This window comes from Salvelinus fontinalis, chromosome 25, assembly GCF_029448725.1.
Source record: "Salvelinus fontinalis isolate EN_2023a chromosome 25, ASM2944872v1, whole genome shotgun sequence".
NCBI classification, from domain to species: Eukaryota; Metazoa; Chordata; class Actinopteri; order Salmoniformes; family Salmonidae; genus Salvelinus; species Salvelinus fontinalis.
The window spans coordinates 2,841,478-2,863,323 of record NC_074689.1 but is presented as its reverse complement, the minus strand read 5'-3'; the positions used below and the strand labels follow the sequence as shown (position 1 = coordinate 2,863,323).

General features: G+C 42.8%; 1 protein-coding gene across 1 annotated transcript; it reads right to left on the bottom strand.

Moving 5' to 3' along the window:
• Positions 1-4,467: 4,467 nt before the first annotated feature.
• Positions 4,468-20,653, bottom strand: LOC129822754 (delta-type opioid receptor-like). The gene is made up of 4 exons (XM_055881137.1): positions 20,486-20,653; positions 19,955-20,213; positions 7,864-8,216; positions 4,468-7,355 (listed from the first exon to the last, which is right to left on the bottom strand). The coding sequence occupies exons 2-4, from the start codon at positions 20,191-20,193 to the stop codon at positions 6,826-6,828; spliced, it is 1,122 nt and encodes a 373-aa protein (XP_055737112.1). The 5' UTR covers positions 20,194-20,213; positions 20,486-20,653; the 3' UTR covers positions 4,468-6,825.
• Between the last annotated feature and the right edge of the window lie 1,193 nt (positions 20,654-21,846).

The following is a 21,846-nucleotide window of genomic DNA, read 5'->3' as shown; positions in this document are numbered from 1 at the left end:
GATGTACCAATCCCAGAATGCCCCTTTAAAACTCTTCTCCACTCATTATTGATGTTTTGTCAAAAACACGTCTCAGGATAACTATTTAATTAACATGTCAAACTCATTCCATGGAGGGCCGAGTGTCTGTGGGTTTTTGCTCCTCCTTGTAATTAAATGAAGAATTAAGGTCACTAATTAGTAAGGAACTCCCCTCACCTGGTTGTCACTAAAACAAAAAAAACGCCCACAGACACTGGGTCCTCCGTGGAATGAGTTTGGCACCCCTGATTTAATTGAATGGCAGGGGTAGAGGAGGGATGTTGCAACTTGCAATCCATTCAGAACTGTGCAGTTCTAGAGTCCTGCAAGGAGCATAGGACAATGGAAAACAGAGTCTAGGAAGGAAACAATCTGCTTAGCAATACCACTTCTCCAAGAAAAAGGCAACAACTGTAAAATGGAGAGCATGCATAAGGTGCTGGCACTCCTTTCCAAAGATAGAGAATTGCTTTGTTCACTAGGGTATAAACCCTGCATGACGATAGCTGTCAGGACTGGTCGTAAGCAGGGTGTAACTGCTGACCGGAAAGTCACTGGTCATCGAGGGGCACGAAGATGAGGGGAAGGCCCTATTCCCTTTCTCCATGTAGACGGAAGAGGGAAGGGTAGACAACATAGGAGGGAAAGCATACGGCATCACCCAATTATTCCTGGGTGTCAGCTGACCTCTTCCACCCCAAATGGCGTGTCACCGTTTTTGGGGGATGGGGTCTCCCAGGGCCCCTTACATGGCCCATCCCAGGGCCCCTCACAAGTCAGTCTGGATAGATACGGGAAGCGGGCTCTCTCAGGGGAGAGCAGCCAGCACCATGACATAAGACGTCATGCAATATAGCAGGAGGAGGAAGGAAACAGCGTTCCTAATCTTGGGCAGTAGGACAGCTACGTAATAAATATATGTCTTGGCCCTGCTCCATGGAGGAGTGTTGTCAAGAGCGAAGATATATCCTCAGCCGCTCGCTCCCATAAGATTGGGAGGCAAAGCAGATAGTGGCCCGGCTGCGTGAACCAATCGCTGTAAAAAAAAAAGGAAAAAGCTAAAGGAAAAAGCTAAAGCTTTGTGGGAGTGCCAGATAGCTCTGACGCCTGCACAGAGAATAGGGTTTTGTCTTAACGGAGGCATGCCTTCCCACTGCTGCTAAAACTTCAAAGAGGGGAAGGAGTGGCAAATGTTAAACCTGAAGATAGAGGGTAGGGCAGGGAGCCCTAGGCTGGCCGACCCTTCTTACCTCCCGTTGGAGGGTTATAGAGGTGGATCCTTGCTGCGGCTGCAGCATAGGACTGCTTGCCTAAAGATTTGGCCTGGTTCAGGTGTCTAGCCTGAGTCTTGGCAGACTGACCATCTTCCGAAAACATCTGAAACCCTACCTTCAAAGAGTATCTTAAGTAATCCCTCAGCACTCCCTTTTCCTTCTTTCTTGCATACAGTACCAGTCAAAAGTTTGGACACACCTACTTATTCAAGGTTTTTACTTTATTTGGACTATTTTCTACATTGTAAAATAATAGAAGACATTACAACTATGAAATAACACATATGGAATCATGTAGTAACCAAAAAAGTGTGAAACAAATTAAAATATATTTTACATTTGAAATTCTTCAAAGTAGCCACCCTTTGCCTTGATGAAAGCTTTGCACACTCATGACACTCTCTCAACCAGCTTTCGTTCTTCATGCGTTTGAGTCAATCAGTTGTGTTGTGACAAGGTAGGGGTGGTATACAGAACTTTAAAGGTTTCTTCATGTGCAGTCGCAAAAACCATCAAGTGCTATGAGGAAACTGGCTCTCATGAGGACCGCCACAGGAAAGGAAGACCCAGAGTTACCTCTGCTGCAGAGGATAAGTTCATTAGAGTTACCAGCCTCAGAAATTGCAGTCCAAATAAATCACAGTTCAAGTAACAGACACATCTCAACATCAGCTGTTCAGAGGAGACTGAGTGAATCAGGCCTTCATGGTTGAATTGCTGCAAAGAAACCACTACTGAAGGACGAGTCGAAATTAGAGATTTTTGGTTCCAATCGCCGTGTCTTTGTGAGACGCAGAGTAGGTGAACGGATGATCTCCGCATGTGTGGTTCCTACCGTGAAGCATGGAGGAGGTGGTGTGATGGTGTGGGTGTGCTTTGCTGGTGACACTGTCTGTGATTTATTTAGAATTCAAGGCACACTGAAACAGCATGCCTACCACAGAATTCTTCAGCAATACTCCATCGCATCTGGTTTGCACTTAGTCCAACTATCATTTGTTTTTCAACAGGACAATGACCCAACTCACCTCAAGGCTGTGTAAGGTCTATTTGACCAAGAAGGAGAGGGATGGATGCTGCATCAGATAATCTGGCCTCCACAATCACCCGACCTCAACCCAGTTGAGATGGTTTGGGATGAGTTGGACCGCAGAGTGAAAGAAAAGCAGCCAACAAGTGCTCAGCATATGTGGGAACTCCTTCAAGACTGTTGGAAAAGCATTCCTCGTGAACCTGGTTGAGAGAATGCCAAGAGTGTGCAAAGCTGTCATCAAGGCAATGGGTTGCTACTATATAAATCTAAAATATATTTTGATTTGTTTTACACTTTTTTTGGTTACAACAGTTGAAGTCGGAAGTTTACATACACTTAGGTTGAAGTCATTAAAACTAGTTTTTCAACCATTTCACAAATTTCTTGTGAACAAACTATAGTTTTGGCAAGTCTGTAAAAGTATTTTTCAACAGTTGTTTACAGACAGATTATTTCACTTATAATTCACTGTATCACAATTCCAGTGGGTCAGAAGTTTACATACACTATGTTGACTGTGACTTTAAACAGCTTGGACAATTACAGAAAAGGATGTCATGGCTTTAGAAGCTTCTGATAGGCTAATTGACATCATTTGAGTCAATTGGAAGTGTACCTGTGGATGTATTTCAAGGCCTTTCTTCAAACTCAGGGCCTCTTTGCTTGACATCATGGGAAAATCTAAAGAAATGAGCCAAGACCTCAGAAAAAAATTGTAGACCTCCACAAGTCTGGTTCATCCTTGGGAGCAATTTCCAAATGCCTGAAGGTACCACGTTCACCTGTACAAACAATAGTTCGCAGTATAAGTACCATGGGACCACACAGCCGTCATACCGCTCTGGAAGGAGACGCGTTCTGTCTCCTACAGAGAAACGTACTTCGGTGAGAGAAGATGCTGGAGGAAACAGGTACAAAAGTATCTATATCCACAGTAAAACGAGTCCTATATCGACATAACCCGAAAGGCCGCTCAGCAAGGAAGAAGTCACTGCTCAAAAACCGCTATTAAAAAAGCCAGACTACGGTTTGCAACTGCACATGGGGACAAAGATCGTACTTTTTGGAGAAATGTCCTCTGGTCTGATGAAACATAAATAAAACTGTTTGGCCATAAATGACCATCGTTATGTTTGGAGGAAAAAGAGGGAGGCTTGTAAGCCAAAGAATACCATCCCAACCATGAAGCACGGGGGTGGCAGCATCATGTTGTGGGGGTGGCTTTGCTGCAGGAGGGACTGGTACACTTCACAAAATAAATGGCATCTTGAGGGAGGAAAATTATGTGGATATGTTGAAGCAACATCTCAAGGCATCAGTCAGGAAGTTAAAGCTTGGTCGCAAATGGGTCTTCCAAATGGACAATGACCCCAAGCATACTTCCAAAGTTTTGGCAAAATGACTTAAGGACAACAAAGTCAAGGTATTGGAGTGGCCATCACAAAGCCCTGACCTCAATCATATAGAAAATGTGTGGGCAGAACTGAAAAAGCGTGTGCGAGCAAGGACGCCGACAAACCTGACACAGTTACACCAGCTCTGTCAGGAGGAATGGGCCAAAATTCACACAATTTATTGTCGGGAGCTTGTGGAAGGCTACCCGAAACGTTTGACCCAAGTTAAACAATTTAAAGGCAATGCTACCAAATACTAATTGAGTGTATGTAAACTTCTGACCCACTGGGAATGTGATGAAATAAATAAAAGCTTAAATAAATCATTCTCTCTACTATTATTCTGACATTTCACATTCTTAAAATAAAGTGGTGATCCTAACTAAGCTAAGACAGGGAATGTTTTACTAGGATTAAATGTCAGGAATTGTGAAACCTTTTGTTTACATACACCTTAGCCAAATACATTTAAACTTCTGACTTCAACTGTATATATACACTGCTCAAAAAAATAAAGGGAACACTTAAACAACACAATGTAACTCCAAGTCAATCACACTTCTGTGAAATCAAACTGTCCACTTAGGAAGCAACACTGATTGACAATAAATTTCACATGCTGTTGTGCAAATGGAATAGACAAAAGGTGGAAATTATAGGCAATTAGCAAGACACCCCCAAAAAAGGAGTGATTCTGCAGGTGGTGACCACAGACCACTTCTCAGTTCCTATGCTTCCTGGCTGATGTTTTGGTCACTTTTGAATGCTGGCGGTGCTCTCACTCTAGTGGTAGCATGAGACGAAGTCTACAACCCACACAAGTGGCTCAGGTAGTGCAGTTCATCCAGGATGGCACATCAATGCGAGCTGTGGCAAAAAGGTTTGCTGTGTCTGTCAGCGTAGTGTCCAGAGCATGGAGGCGCTACCAGGAGACAGGCCAGTACATCAGGAGACGTGGAGGAGGCCGTAGGAGGGCAACAACCCAGCAGCAGGACCGCTACCTCCGCCTTTGTGCAAGGAGGTGCACTGCCAGCGCCCTGCAAAATGACCTCCAGCAGGCCACAAATGTGCATGTGTCTGCTCAAACGGTCAGAAACAGACTCCATGAGGGTGGTATGAGGGCCCGACGTCCACAGGTGGGGGTTGTGCTTACAGCCCAACACCGTGCAGGACGTTTGGCATTTGCCAGAGAACACCAAGATTGGCAAATTTGCCACTGGCGCCCTGTGCTCTTCACAGATGAAAGCAGGTTCACACTGAGCACATGAGCACATGTGACAAACGTGACAGAGTCTGGAGACGCCGTGGAGAACGTTCTGCTGCCTGCAACATCCTCCAGCATGACCGGTTTGGCGGTGGGTCAGTCATGGTGTGGGGTGGAATTTCTTTGTGGGGCCGCACAGCCCTCCATGTGCTCGCCAGAGGTAGCCTGACTGCCATTAGGTACCGAGATGAGATCCTCAGACCCCTTGTGAGACCATATGCTGACACACGCACATTTGTGGCCTGCTGGAGGTCATTTTGCAGGGCTCTGGCAGTGCACCTCCTTGCACAAAGGCGGAGGTAGCAGTCCTGCTGCTGGGTTGTTGCCCTCCTACGGCCTCCTCCACGTCTCCTGATGTACTGGCCTGTCTCCTGGTAGCGCCTCCATGCTCTGGACACTACGCTGACAGACACAGCAAACCTTTTTGCCACAGCTCGCATTGATGTGCCATCCTGGATGAACTGCACTACCTGAGCCACTTGTGTGGGTTGTAGACTCTGTCTCATTCTACCACTAGAGTGAGAGCACCGCCAGCATTCAAAAGTGACCAAAACATCAGCCTGGAAGCATAGGAACTGAGAAGTGGTCTGTGGTCACCACCTGCAGAATCACTCCTTTTTTGGGGGTGTCTTGCTAATTGCCTATAATTTCCACCTTTTGTCTATTCCATTTGCACAACAGCATGTGAAATTTATTGTCAATCAGTGTTGCTTCCTAAGTGTACAGTTTGATTTCACAGAAGTGTGATTGACTTGGAGTTACATTGTGTTGTTTAAGTGTTCCCTTTATTTTTTTGAGCAGTGTATATATATATATATATATTTATCATTTAATTTCACTCTTGACATTGCTTGTTCTGATATTTCGTACTTTAAAAACTTTTTTTCACTTTTTGGAACTTGCTAGGGGGAGAAAGCAACATCTTTTGTAAGAACAACGTAACGACGGCATAGGCCAGCTAATTAGAAGCCTTGCGGCATGTGGCTAGGAAATAGTAGCTCATGTAAACAGAGTAATAAGCTAGCTAGTTAGAAGCCTTGTGGCTAACAGCTAGCAATAATGAGCACAGTAGTACGCTATAGCCAAGGCTAGTGGGGTGTTAGCTAGCAGGTACCTCTTGGTGAAGGTGTGGCGTGGCTAGCTCAGTGCTGGCTGAAGGAAACCAAGTGGGGGCACTAGACGAGAGAAGGGAGCTAGCAATGCTACCGTGTTGCAGGTAGGATCTGCTATTGAGGTTAGCTTGGCTCTCAGCGAGATAGCCAAGTTAGCCTTGCAGCGTTGGCTAACCAAGTTTCAATAGCTAGCCATGAAGCTAGCTACCAACAGAGACTGAGAAGTAGAAAACACATTTCTGCACAAAACAAAAACCTTCCGGTCAGTACTCAACCTCTTGACAGAGTCTGAAGACCTACGCTCAGCAGCGATATCCTTCACAGTTCACTTGAGCCATTAACCAGGAAAACAGAGATCCTGTTGATCTGAGGTGAGCTAGAGAGTAAAACTCTTTGAGTGGAAGAGAGGCGAGAATAACCAGAGGGCGGGAGAGTGGCTCCTTTAAAGGAGGCGAGGTGCTCACCTCATTCACCGCTCTATGGCTCTGTCTCCAACAACCGCTTTCGATAAGTTCTTCCGAGAGTAGGTGATCCTAGCGAATCTCCATTGTGAGATAGGAACAAATAACTGCAAGAGAAACAATGGAACACCAGTCATCTAGTTGGAGCTATTTACAGAGGAACAGTAGCACTGCTGTGCTCACATTCCTGATATCGCCTGGGTTAGGCCCAGATCATTAGAGTCTTCCTTTCCAACTTGAGAAATGAAAGACACTTCCATGGTTAGTCATGCCGGCTTTCTAGTCCCGTGTGGGTTCTCCAGTGGAACTGGGGCCTCCGGGGACCTTACGGTGTCGTTTTTACCCGACCCCTTGTCCCCCTTCTTCAGCTTTGTCGAGACGCAGAAGTCCCTGAAGCACCTCTTGAAGTTCTCATCCAGAAATGCGTAGAGGACGGGGTTGAGGCTGCTGTTGGTGTAGCCCAGCGCGACGCAGAAGAAGTAGGCGGCCATGACGGCGGTGGTCTCTGGAACGCTCACCAGCGCCTTGACCAGGATGAAGATGTGGATGGGCGTCCAGCACACTACAAATACCACCACCACCACCATGACCAGGCGGGTGATGCGTCGCAGGTTGCGGTCCTTCTCCCGGGAGCCCGAGAGGAGACGCACGCTCTTGAGTCGTAGCACCATCAGGGAGTAGCACACGGTGATGATGAGCACGGGCACCACGAAGGCAAACACAAACACACAGATCTTCATCACGGTGTCCCAGTACACGTATGGCTCCGGGAATTGTAAGGCACACTCCGTGGTGCCTAGAGGGAGAGAGAAGGGAGAAGAGAAAGAGAGAGGAGAGGAGAGAGGAGGTCGAGAAAGAGAGAGAACCGATGAAATGCACCTAGGCTCATACAAAGTGTTCTGAGAACACATTCATTTCCCTTTGTGTCTGGTTCATCTCTCACTCTGCGGTGCTGTTATGGAATGCCTAATGTAAACTCAACAGGGAACTTCCTCTTTTTCCCACTTATTCACAGCTTCATCTGTATTTAGAAACAATAATATATGGTTTATAGATAATGGCAAGCTCATGGCTTAGATTGATCATTCTTCCCCTCTACAGAATAGGACCGAAATGTTCTGAGATTAGATGGGCACTTCTGCACATTGATTCACTCAAACAGAGGCATAAAATGAACCAGCTCAAACTGTGCATCAAATTTTCATTACGTTCTCTTCGGCAATGTGTGCGTGTGTGGATCCATGCGCATGCATTCTTTTGTGTGCGTGATTCATGACTGTGTGTGTGTCTGCATGCATTCTCACCATTGTTGGTCTGGGTGCCCCCCAGTAGCAGTGCTGGTATCCCGGCTGCCGACGACAGCATCCAGATACACACGTTGATCATCTTGGCATTGATGGGTGTCCGGAAATCTAGGGCTTTGACCGGGTGGCACACGGCCACATAGCGGTCAACACTCATCATGGTTAGGGTGAAGATGCTGGTGAACATGTTGTAGTAGTCGATGGATATGAACACCTTACACACCACCTCGCCAAACGGCCACGAGTTCAACAGGTAGTCGGTGCTCTGGAAAGGCATTGTCGTGGTGACCAGGGCGTCGGCCAGAGCCAGGTTGAAGATGTAAATGTTGGTGGCCGTCTTCATCTTTGTATACCTGTTTCAAAAACAGCATAGAGTAAAGAATGTAGGGTAGAATGTGTAAGGTCCATACCCAAGTTTAAATACTATTTGAAATCATCTTAAATACTCTATCTGGGCTTGATTGAGCTTGCCTGCACGGCAGAGTGGAAAGGATAGAATAGTGACGAGTGCTAACCTCGTCCATCAAGCAGACTAGAGAAGTATTTTTCAAATCTCTCCTCAGGGACCCCCAGACGTTTGACTCATGGGTAACTGGAAGTCAACATGGCTGCCGGAACATGCGTGTGTCAACATATACAGTCGTATCAACACAAGTGGGTGTATGGAAAGCGAACAGCTAAATGGGCAGAATTTAGAGACCGTTTTGCGGGACTGCAACTGTCCTGACAAACCATCAGTATCACCACACAGGAACTGACCAATGAAAACACATTTAGAAACTAAAAACAAGGCCGCTCAATCAAAAGAGTCTAACCAATCAAAGAGCGCTGATGTTACACCCATCGCCGATGATCCACCCACTTATTTCGCCACTCCCACTTTATTCACACCCCTTGAATTTGATTGTTTACAGCCTGTATTTCATTTGTATTAAATTGAGATTTTGTGCCAGTGGCCTACACACAATTCCCCATAATGTCAAAGTGGAGTTATGTTTTTAGATTTTTTTTTACAAATTAAGTCAGTCGAACCCTTTGTTATGGCAATCCTAAATAAGTTCAGTAGTAAAAACAAAATTGTATGTCAAATAATAAGTTGCATGGACTCACTCTTTGTGCAATAATAGTTTAACATGATTTTTGAATGACTACCTCATCTCTGTGCCCCACACATACAATTATCTGTAAGGTCCCTTAGTCGAGCAGTGAATTTCAAACGCAGTTTCAACCACAAAGACAGGGGAGGTTTTCCAATGCCTCGCAAAGAAGGGCACCTATTGGTAGATGGGTAATACAAAAACAGACATTGAATATCCCTTTGAGCACGGTGAGGTTATTAATTACACTTTGGATGGTGTATCAATAAACCCAGTCACTGCAAAAAACTCAGTTGCCGGAGAGGAAGGAAACCGCTCAAGGATTGCACCATGAAGCCAATGGTGACTTTAAAGTAGTTACTGAGTTGAATGGCTGTGATAGGAGAAAACTGAGGATGGATCAACAATATTGTAGTTAGTCCACAATACTAACCTAATTGACAGTGAAAAGGAAGCCTGTACAGAATAAAAATATTTCAAAACATGCATGCTGTTTGCAACAAGGCAATAAAGTATTACTGCAAATAATGTGGCAAAGCAATTCACTTTTTGTCCTGAATACAAAGTGTTATGTTCTGGGGAAATCCAATACAACACATTACTGAGTACCACTCTCCATATTTTCAAGCATAGTGGTGGCTGTATCATGTTATGGCTATGAATGTAATCGTTAAGGACTGGGGAGTTTTTCAGGATAAAAAAGAAACGAAATGAAGCTAAGCAGAGGCAAATTAATAGAAGAAAAGCTGGTTAAGTCTGCTTTTCACCAGACACTGGGAGATTAACTCACCTTTCAGCAGAACAATAACCTAAAACACAAGGCCAAATATACACCGGAGTTGCTTACCAAGACGACATTGAATGTTCGAGAGTGGCCTTGTTAGTTTTGACTTAAATCATCTTGAAAATCAATGGCAAGATTTGAAAATGGCTGTCTAGCAATGACCAACAACCAACTTGACAGAGCTTGAAGAATTAATAAAATGATGTGCAAATATTGTACAATCCAGGTGTGCAACGCTCTTAGACTTACCCTGAAAGACTCAGCTGCAATCGCTGCCAAAAGTGATTCTAAAATGCTTTGAATCAGTGGTGTGAATACTTATGTAAATGAGATACTGTATTTCTGTATTTCATTTTCAATAAATTAGCAAACACTTCTGAAAACATGTTTTCACTTTGTCAATATGGAGAATTGTGTGTAGATAAAACATATCTTTCAACCATTTTGAACTCAGGCTGTAACACAACTAAATGTGGAATAAGTCAAGGTGTATGAATACTTTCTGAAGGCCCTGTACATAGAATGGCTGGGGGTCCCCATGGAGAGGTTTGAAGAAGGCTAGACTAGAGCAAATGCCAACAGTATTTGAAAGATTTCAAATAGTTTTTGAACCCAGGCGATTATTGTTATTGACAGCTAATAAAAGAACTAAATGAAATGAAATCCAATGGAAAACTTTTCCATCTGTGAAACCTTTTACTGCAGTGGGCTAAATCAGGGTCACACAGAGGATTTCTTGGTAGTCTTAAACAGATCTACATTGAAACAAAAGTGTACACCTCACACACAAGGTTATGGTCTTAAAAAGAGAATTCACATGTACCGTGTCAGATATAGAGTTGAAATGTATTACATTTTGAGTTCATCCCAATATTAGACATTATATACATCACAAAAGACTGAAATATAACCAAACCGTTTGACAGAGAAATACTGGATTTTCAGCATTTAAAAAAGAAGTCATGTTTTTTAATTATGAAAAATATGAATAATGTTCCATCCATGAGGCCACTAGAGGGCAATTTTGTCATTCGACTGCAGGAAAAGGGTCTATCTTGCCATCATCTGAGCTGGTGATTTTAATTTCTATTGATAACCCCAACAACACGAGGCAGACTAAAAATAATACAAAATTATCATACAAGGTCTTTTGATATCTCTGAAAAACTATATGTGTAACTAGGGGAGAAAATGACACTTGGCAGGGCTAGCTTAGCAGCCGTCATACTTTTAAATGGTGTCCCAAACACGTAAGCGATCTACTTTAAACGGTTTATTCTTTATACTTTTCAATACATGTTTTGACTTTTAAATACATTATACACTGAGTGTACAAACATGCTCTTTCCATGACATAGACAGACCAAGTGAATCCAGGTGAAAGCAATGATCCCTTATTGATGTCACCTATTTAATCCACTTCATAAAGTGTAGATGAAGGGAGGAGACAATAATGATGTTTCAGCCTTAAAACAGTTGAGACGTGGATTGTGTATGTGTGTGTTAGAATATTTTATCAAGGGTTAAGATAAATGATTAAATTATTCTATCCAGAAATTTAACCATTGGGATTATTTGTTAGGGAGGGGTTAGAAAGGAATGTCTGTGTGTGTGCTTAAAGAAAACTCTGTGGATCATTAAGCTATGTTTGAACCACCCAACTATAACTCTGTGAAGATAAGAGGAGACAGGGAGAGCCCCCCTCCAGGTTTTCCGTCTGGAACTGTCAGCTAAAGGGTAATAAACTGGTAAAAGGCTTCAGGAGATAAACCAGATTAGTGTGTATGTATGTGAGTTAGTAAAAGAAGGGATACAAATAACGTTTTTTGTATATGCACGTCAGAGTACTCTCGAGAATAAACACTATTGATTACATTTGGACACGGGTCTATGTCTATTTTATGCAAATAAGGATCTTACAAATTCTTATAAACGGACAGAGTGTTTGCTTTGTATAATTAAATTGGTTAATGAACATATAGGAAACAAATTCCTTCATCAGTGTGCCATTCAGAGGGTGAATGGGCAAGACAAATCATTTAAGTGCCTTTAAATTGGGTATGGTAGTAGGTGCCAGGCGCACTGGTTTGAGTGTGTCAAGAACTGCAACGCTGCTGGGTTTTTCACGTATCAAGAATGGTCCACCACCCAAAGGACATCCAGCCAACTTAATGTACATGGGCCAGCATCCCTGTGGAACTCTTTAGACACCTTGTAGAGTCCATTGAGGCTGTTCTTAGGGCAAAAGGGGTGCAACTCAATATTAGGAAGGTGTTCCTAGTGTTTTTTACACTCGGTGAATATAGCCCTTGATTCTTGAAGAAAATAGGATAACTTATAAATGTCTCAAAAGTTTAATTCAACAGTTAGTAGCTGTCTCAACTTCAAAACAAAAATGCTGATCTCATGGATGGTCAGTCCTTGCATCCATCACTCTGTCTCATATGAGTGTGGTTACACTTCTCGAGTCTCATTCCTCAGCTGTTTACCTCAAAAACGGGTGGGCTGGCCCTTGTTGTTTGAATCCCAGATTGCCCCTTTAAAGAACTTAATCTTTAAGATCTGACAAGGCTATAGCCATATATACAGTGCATTCGGAAGGTATTCAGACCCCTTGACTTTTTCCATTTTTTTTTACGTTACAGCCTTATTCTAAAATGGATTGAATAGATTTTCCCCCCTGTTCAATCTACACACAATACCCCACAATGACAAAGCAAAAACAAGTTTTAGAAATGTTTGCAAATGTATATAAAAAAAACCTGATATGATATTTACATAAGCATTCAGACCCTTTACTCTGTACTTTGTTGAAGCACCTTTGGCAACAATTACAGCCAAGTCTTCTTGGGTATGACGCTACAAGCTTGGCACACCTGTATTTGGGGAGTTTCTCCCATTCTTCTCTAAATATCCTCTCAAGCTCTATCAGGTTGGATGGGGAGCGTTGCTGCACAGCTATTTTCAGGTCTCTTCAGAGATGTTTGATTGTGTGCAAGTCCGAGCTCTGGCTGGGCCACTCAAGGACATTCAAAGACTTGTCCTGAAGCCACTCCTTCGTTGTCTTGGCTGTGTGTTTAGGGTCGTTGTCCTGTTGGAGAGTAAACCTTCACATTAGTATGAGGTCCTGAGTGTCCTGGAGCAGGTTTTGAATTTCTTTAATATATTTTATTTTTGCATTTTCCAATTAAGAACATTCAAAACCAAAGTGAAATGATAATAGACAACAATATGTCAAAGTGACAGTAACAGGCGAGCATAAAAAATAATAATTATATATACAAATATACAATAAATAAGTCATAATAAGTCAAATAAAAAATTATAATAATGAGACATTGGACATTGGACCTGCCGTAGGCTACATATTATACATTACGTGTGAAACATTGTGTGCGGATTATATAGAGATTCAATCAATGTGATTTGGGGGAGATTCTCCATATAGTCAATAAAAGGTTGCCAAATTCTGTAAAATGGCTCTAATTTATTCCTCAAGCAGTAACTGATTTTCTCCAGTGGAATACAACGATTAACTTCCGATAGCCACATTGCAACTGGTAGGGGGGAATCCGATTTCCATTTTAAGGCAATACATTTCTTGGCAATCGCTAGCAATATTTCTGTTAGCTTTATAGTATGGCTTTGCCTAAGATTGAAGTTAGTAAAGTTGCCCAGTAGACAGACCTCCGGGTCTAAAGGGAATGCAACCCCATGAATTGAGGATATGGTATCGCATACCCCCTGCCAGAAACCGTGTAGTTTTGAACACTGCCAAGTGGAATGGAGGAATGTTCCTTCATCTGAGCCACATCTAAAACATAGGGAGGAGATATCAGGGTTGAACTTGTGCAGTCTAGATGGGGTGATATAGAGCTGATGGGGGAAATTAAACTGGATCAGTCTGTATCTGGAGTTCAATGTGGAAGTAACACCATCCCTGCATAGGTCACTCCATAGACCCTCATCAAGATTAATACCCAGATCATTTCCCCATCTAAGTCGGGGTTTATCTAGCTCAAGCAGTGTTAGTCCTGACATAAGAGCATCGTAAACACGGGAAATGGTCTTGAACAGTGGTTGGTCTGCGTGGCAGAGTTGTTCAATAGGTGACATCTTAGGTAGGTTCCATTGTCCCTTGAGAGACACCCTAATAAAGTTTCGTAGTTGTAGGTAGCTAAAGAAGTCCCTGTTAGGCAAGTGGTATTTCTGTTTCAGCTGATCAAAAGACATAAGAACTCCCTCCTCATAACAATGTTCCAGAAGTGTGATCCCCTTATCAGACCATGGTCTAAAGTTACTATTCTGGAAAAACATAGGAATCAATCTATTGTTCCATAAAGGGGATTTAGGGGAAAGGAATCCCTCTCGTCTGAACAGCTGATGCAGTTTGCACCATGCCAGGACAGAATGTATGATTAAAGGGTTGTCTGTGATGGTTTTTATAGATTTTCTGTCCCATTTGTAAAACAATTCTGCCCCAGTGTCATCACTTACCTCAAACTTTTCAATGTTCAACCATGAGGGAGAGGGACCATTGTCAAACCTCTGAGCCAGAAACCTAGACTGTGCAGCCCAGTAGTACATTCTGAAATTGGGGAGGTTTGACAATGCTTGAGAGAAAGACTCTGGAAAGCAGTTGTCTTCCCCTGCTTTTTTAAGTACCTCCATAAGGTAGGGGACCAACAGCTCCCTAAATTCTTTATAGAACTCTGGAGGGAAGCCATCCTCCCCAGGAGATTTATTAGAAGGTAAGGATTTAATGGCCTCCAACAATTCAGGAACTGAGAAGTGTTCACTCAGGCGCTCGCTGTCTTCCCCTGACAGGCATGGGAGGTTGAGAGAGGAGAGAAAGGAGTCGATCTCTGATAGATCATCACTTGATTGGGAAGTGTAGAGCTCTTTGTAGTATTTCTTAAAAGTATCATTAATTTCAGTAGGGTCGAATGATATCTCATTAGTAAGAGTTTCTATAGCATTAATTGTCCTCTTACTTTCCTCTGCTTTCAGTTGCCATGCCAATACTTTGTGTGCTTTCTCTCCAAGCTCGTAGTAACACTGTTTTGATTTAGTGAAGGCCCTCTCAGCTTTATATGTGTTCAGAGTATTATATTTCAGTTCTTTATTTATCAAAAGCCTGTATAGATCTTTAGTCGGGCCTCTTTGGTAGGTTTTCTCTAGCTCGGAGATTTCAGATTGAAGGACACTCAGTTCCGCACCGTGTTTTCTCTTCAACCCTTCAGTATAGGAAATGATCTGTCCCCTCAGATAGGCCTTCAATGTGTCCCAAAGAATGAAACTGTCAGGAGCGGAGGGTTTGTTTGTCAAAGTAAAAAATATTGATCTGCTCCTTGATGAATGCACAAAATTCAGGTTGCTTCAGGAGTGTATAATTTAGTCTCCATCTATATGCTCTATTTACCTTGGTTGGTATGGAGATAGATAATACCAGAGGAGAATGGTCACTAAGCAATCTGGGGAGATACTCGATATCTAACACTCTATGAAACAGTTGGGTCGATAGTAAAAAGTTATCTATGCGTGTGTGTGTGTGTGTGTGTTGTCTGGGTGTGAAAAAAAAGAGTAGTCCCTATCCTGTGGGTGCAACTGTCTCCAGATGTCTAGCAAATGGAGATCTTTCATGAATGACATGGTGAGCTTGCCGGCTTTGGTAAGAAGTGAGGGTTTATCAGAGGACCTATCAAGAACTGTATCTAAACAAAAATGTAAATCTCCTCCAGCCAGTAGCCATCCTGGTGGTGCTTGAGCAGCCTGAAGGAAGACATATGGTCATCAAAATTGGGAGCATAAATATTCAATCAGGTCCAAGACTCCGAAAACATATGCCCCTGCACCAAAACAAACCTGCCCGAGAGAGCAGAGATGGTGTTATTGACGCAGAAGTGTCTACTTGTCAAAATTGCAGTTCCTCTTGCTTTGGAGTGAAAAGAGGACGCAAAAACTTGTCCTACCCATTCCCTCTTCAATATCTTGTGTTCACTGGCTGTAAGATGTGTTTCTTGTAAAAACACGATGTCAGCCTTTAATTTCTTAAGGTATGTATAGACTCTTTTCCTCTTAATCGTGCTGTTAAGACCTTTGACGTTGGATGTGACATATTTTTGTGGATTAAGCATAGGTTGGGTTTCAAATATATAACCGAATGGAAATCTCTCATATGTAAATAGTCAGGTAATGTTTCAACTTTTAGTTTGAAAACTGAAGTGACCTGTGTGTCTCTTTATTCCTAAAGAGAAAAAACAGGGAAACAACAATAAACATAGAAAAAAAGAAGAAAAAAAACAGAAACCCCCACCCACCCCGATTTTCAGACTAAAACCACAATCCTAACAATCAAACATGAATACACTTGTAGAGATACGTTGCTGCTCGCTATCCATCTTGCTCTTAACTAGCTAAACCTTGGCGTAAACTAAAACCTGCAAGCTCTCTAAGTTGAAAACAAACGTTGTGAATAGACATTTATGGCTGAATATTTACTGCCCACACAGTAAGGGCTGCTTGAGTCTCTTTTCAGGAGAGGAGAAACATAAATGGGGGGGAAAGCAGTGGGCCTAAGCACACTAATTTGCTTTGCACAGTGGATATTGACTAAACCAAAATATACTCTCCTGTAAATGTAATAGGACTCACCCCGGTGGAAAAAAATGGTTAGTTGAAAATGTACAAATCAATTATATTGACCGGATAGCGGGGTAAACGAATTCAAATTCCAAGAAGATATCAGCAGTCCCGTCCCAGGACAGCACAAAAAGAAAAAACGAACAAACTGTATCTTATCCCCCAGAGAGACCATCCTGATTCATACGCGGTTCAGTTCTTTGAGAAAAGTGAGCACTTCTCCCGGTGTGTTGAAGAGATGGCGTCGGCCTTTGTACTGAACTTTCATCCACGCAGGGTGGATGAGGTAGCCGGTGATGTTCTTCTCCTTCAGTGCTTTGGCGACAGGTCTGAACTGCTTGCGACGTCTGGCGAGATCCGCGCTCATATCCGGAAAAAGGCTGACCCTCTTGCCATCGATGGTGATGTCCCCTTTGGCTCTTGCGAGTTGCAGTATCTTCTCTCTGTCCTGGAAACAGAAGAACCTGATCAGGATGGCTCGTGGAGGAACATCTGGCCGGGGTTTCGGTGCTGATGTTCTGTGGGCGCGTTCGACTTCCAATGGCTTGGTGAAGTTGATTATGCCTAGGACATCCGGGATCCATTGAGTGAAGCAACGGACCGGGTCACGGCCCTCGCTGTCCTCTTTCAATCCCACCACACGGATATTGCTACGTCTGCTCTGGTTCTCCATCTGGTCTACCTTGTTTTTAAGGTAGGCATTGTCCATCTGCAATTGTCTCAGAACCTGGTCATGTCGACTGATGGTATCTTCAACTGTGCTAATGCGCAACTCAGCCTCAGTCGTTCTCAAAAGGAGATCATTCATGGAGGATTTCAGGTTGTCAATGGAAGAATGGAGTTCAGAAGATTTATTGTCAATTTTCAGAGAAAGACCTTTGTTACCATCCTGAATTTCCCAGAGGAGAGAAGCAAGCATGTCGGCAGGCTCGTAAGAGGCTGGAACTGTCGTCTGAGTTAGCAGGCTCGTAAGAGGCTGGAACTGTCGTCTGAATTAGCAGGCTCGCAAGAGTCTGGAACTGTCGTCTGAGTTATGAGGGATAATACTAATCTTGTGAGCTGTAGCTTTATCTTGGGAATCAACAACGTTTAGGTCGTCCTTCTTGCCTCTCGGCCGGAGGTCCATGGCTCTTTGGGAAGGTAAGTTCTTGACAATTTCTCAACCGATGTTAGAATATTGTTTCAACGTTGTTATTTAGGTAATAATGGAATAACTTTGAAGAGCTCGGTTTGTCAACGTCTGCTCAGTTCCGAGGCATCACGTGCGCCCTGTAGCAGGTTTTAATCAAGGATCTCTTCCTACTTTGTTCCGTTCATCTTTTCCTCTAAACCTGACTAGTCTCCCAGTCCCTGAAAAACATCACCACAGCATGATGCTGCCACCACCATACTTCACCATAGGGATGGTGCAAGGTTTTCTCTAGATGTGATGCTTGGCATTCAGGCCAAAGAGTTCAATCTTGGTTTCATCAGACCAGAGAATCTTGTTTCTCATGGTCTGAGAGTCCTTTAGGTGCCTTTTGGCAAACTCCAAGCGGGCTGTCATGTGCCTTTTACTGAGGAATGGCTTCCATCTGGCCACTCTACCATAAAGGCCTGATTGGTGGAGTGCTGCAGAGATGGTTGTCCTTCTGGAAGGTTCTCCCATCTCCACAGAGGAGCTCTGGAGCTCTGTCAGAGTGACCATAGGGTTCTTGGTCACCTCCCTGACCAAGGCCCTTCTCCCCCGATTGTTCAGTTTGGCTGGGGTCCAGCTGTAGGAAGAGTCTTGGTGGTTCCAAACTTCTTCCATTTAAGAATGATGGAGGCCACTGTGTTCTTGGGGACCTTCAATGCTGCAGACATTTTTTGGTACCCTTCCCCAGATCTGTGCCTCAACACAATCCCGTCTCGGAGCTCTTCGGACAATTCCTTCGACCGCATGGCTTCGGTTTTGCTCTGACATGCACTGTCAACTGTGGGACCCTGTATAGACAGGCGTGTGCCTTTCCAAATCACGTCCAATGAATTGAATTTAACACAGGTGGACTCCACTCAAGTTGTAGAAACATCTGAAGGATGATCAATGGAAACAGGATGCACCTGAGCTCAATTTCGTCTCATAGAAAATGGTCTGAATACTTATTTAAATAAGGTTTCTCTGTTTTTTATTTTAAAGAATTTGCAAACATTTCTAAAAACCTGTTTTCGCTTTGTCATTATGGGGTATTTTGTGTACATTGATGAGGAAATGTATTTAATCCATTTTAGAATAAGGCTGTAACGTACAATTGTGTAATAAGGGACGGGGTCTGAATACTTTCCGAATGCATTCTACATACAGTATAGTGGTATAGACTATTGGTCAGTTACCATACATATGATCCACTGGAAGTTAGTTGAGCCTGTTGCTTTTTTGGATCAATACCGTGGACATGCTCCCATTTCACACGGTCATTATTCCTATCATCGATAGATTCTACACATACCATTGCTGTTTTAAAAATATAACCCGGTAGGGATAATAAGGAAGGGAGTGGTTTGTGACAAACAAGAGCAGCCACTCACCGATATGTCAGCTCCAACACAGCCAAAACATCTGCTATGCGGATGTCGGCCAATGCTGATTATCAATGGTTAAAGCTCGATCTGATTGAATCTAGGCCTGCACGACAATAAATCACAGCTCTGATAGCACATTGTCTTCTATTGAGAAGGGGGGGGAAATCCGTCAATCAGATAAAAAAAGTATATAAATTGTAAACTGAGCTGGCTACATAAAACAGAGAGCTGAGAGTATATCGCTATTTACTAATTAATGGAATTAACTTGGGGAGGTGACGGAAAGGCCCTGTGGATGACAGCCCAATGAGCATGTTCTGACGCAGACGACCATGGACGTCTAAAATACGGAATTTTGCTCACCGGAAGATAATGTGCAATCAATCTGATTTGAGGTAATTGTCTCTAGTCGTGAGTGCTTTGTGTGGCGTTGGTGCACTGCGTATGACACCAGCACTGTTTGATCTGTTTTACACACCATAATTAAAAGCCAACAAAGTGCAAGCAACCCTGTCAACATGATAGAGCGCCACTGGTTTTAAATGCAATTAATACGCTTTCTCTCTGCCCAAAGGACACGATTTCTCATAGTCTTGACACAGTTAATTGACCCATTTAAAATACTTTTGAACATTGCCCCAACAGATGTCGCATTCCAATTGTAAAATGCCATATAGTAAACAAGGATTTCCCCTCCAATAGAACTGCGCAGTATGTTATGATTGAAACAGAAATAATCAACCCTAACAAATCATATAGTGATTGTACATGTACTATTAGGTTTAAACATGCACCTGCCACTGGGTGGCTCACAAGTGTTGCAAATTTTACAAAACTTTTTAGTTTCATTTTGTGTGCGAAAATGTGGTAAGGTGTATGCATAGGCATCTTACTGAAATGTTGTAAATTTAGCATACTTGGTGTAACCGTTAATTTGCCTAAACTCTTTAGCAATAGCCTATATATTGGCAATTGATATCAATGCAAAATTGAGATGAGTGTGCAAATCAATTATAATAAACCTTACCTGATGATAACATACATGACGAGGCAGTTGCCCACCAAGCCCACCACAAACACCACGGAGTACACAGCTGTGATAATGGGGATTATTGGGGACATTGACTCCTCTTCCCCGTCAGAGTCCAAAGTCAGATTGTCACCTGCTGCAAATCCAGACTGCGAAGTAGAATTCATATAACAGTCTTCGGCGAGCGCCAAGAGGCACTTGTCGTCTTTGAAAATGTCAACCGGGGTGCCTTCCATTTTTGGTTATGTTTGACCACCTAACGAAAAGGAGAAAAGGGCATATGCCTTTGACTGGCTGTTGGCTATGCGTGAAGTAAGCCCGTAAAAAGAAGAACAAATAACAATGAGAAAGTTGAAGATATGCGTCAAATGATCATATTTTGTAAATTAAACCAACTTTTTATTATATGCCGTTCAAATTCATATATATATACACAGGTCAAATCAATCCTGTTTTTAATGTGATATTAACAATTAAAGCGTAATGCATAATGCGTAATTTCACCCATCCGGGCCCTCGGTAACTTACCCTCTGGATTTTAGTTCCTTCTGTTCCTTTCTTGTGTTTGTAGAATATGGAATTTTTGCTGAACGAAAATATGTTTGCTGTTGGATTTCAGAAGGTTATGGCTCGCCAAACTTTGTAGAGTGGAGTATGTGAGCAACAATCACAGCACCGCGGCTCGGCGGAGACTCGAGCCACTCCCGCCCAGTACGCCACCCAACAACCCCCCCCATCCAGCCCAAATATGACATCAGAGAAGTGACAATAACCTCAAGGCATAGTTAACGTCCCCACGTAACCATATTGCTCGATGTAACCATGGACTATCCCACAACTGTGAGAGGCAAAGTGCGCAAAGAAAATACAGACATCCATTTCCTTATTACATGATTTAAATCACAATAATAGTATCTTTATCATATCAGTTATATCACACTATATAATATTCTTTGTGGAAGTTATTGACCATGAATAATATATCATTCCAGCACAGAACCAATCATCCATTATTAGCCACACAAAATACCCTCTAACAAAGATGATGTCCTGTATGTACGCTATGTGATTATGCACTGTGAACAATCATACGCTGTGCCATATGAATATGACGTATAGTGATATATTGCCTACCCTCTATCCTGTAATGTAGGTAAATATAGGCTACTCTGTGTATGTCTTGAAATGCAAGCTGTAACTGAGTGGAAATGCTGCTTCTCAGTCTCGGGTTTGTAGTCTTCTGGGTAGCCTGAGGGATGTCAAGGATCCATGAGCTCTAAACACTAATTACAGCTAATCAGAGGAGAAAGCAAATGAGAAGTCAAACCTTGTTTATACAACCCAAAAATGTTCCCACAGTGATTTACATAGTGAATATGATGCATGATAGGTCCTCGGTTCAAATAAGTTCAACAGATACACGAACAACAGGAAGCAGATCGAAACACTTAAGCACTGGTCTTTCAAATGTTCAGCAGTCATCATATCCATAGATGTCTATAGTTGATTGGTGCACTTTTATTCTGTATTGCTTCAGTACTGATGATTACTGAGTCATACTCTGACTTGACTTAATTGTCTTGGTCCCCTTGGGAGCATAGGGCATCCACCATGGCCCCCAACCTCACTCTCTTCTGTCCAAGAGCTTTTGGTCATACTCTAAAGTGTCGTTTTGCAAGGCCCCTCTCAAAAAAAAGAAATTCCTTTGGTTGAACGGATGTTTTTTCAGTGAGGATCATCTCATATTTTGTTCAAACACTAGTACAGCAAAATGCTTTCCTGGAAGTTACGTTTTATCTGCTGGGATAGGGGGTCATCCTAACGCATTTCTCCAAATTTTTTGAAAGGGTAAACTAGTTTGTAGCTTGTAAAAATAATGGTAATACGTC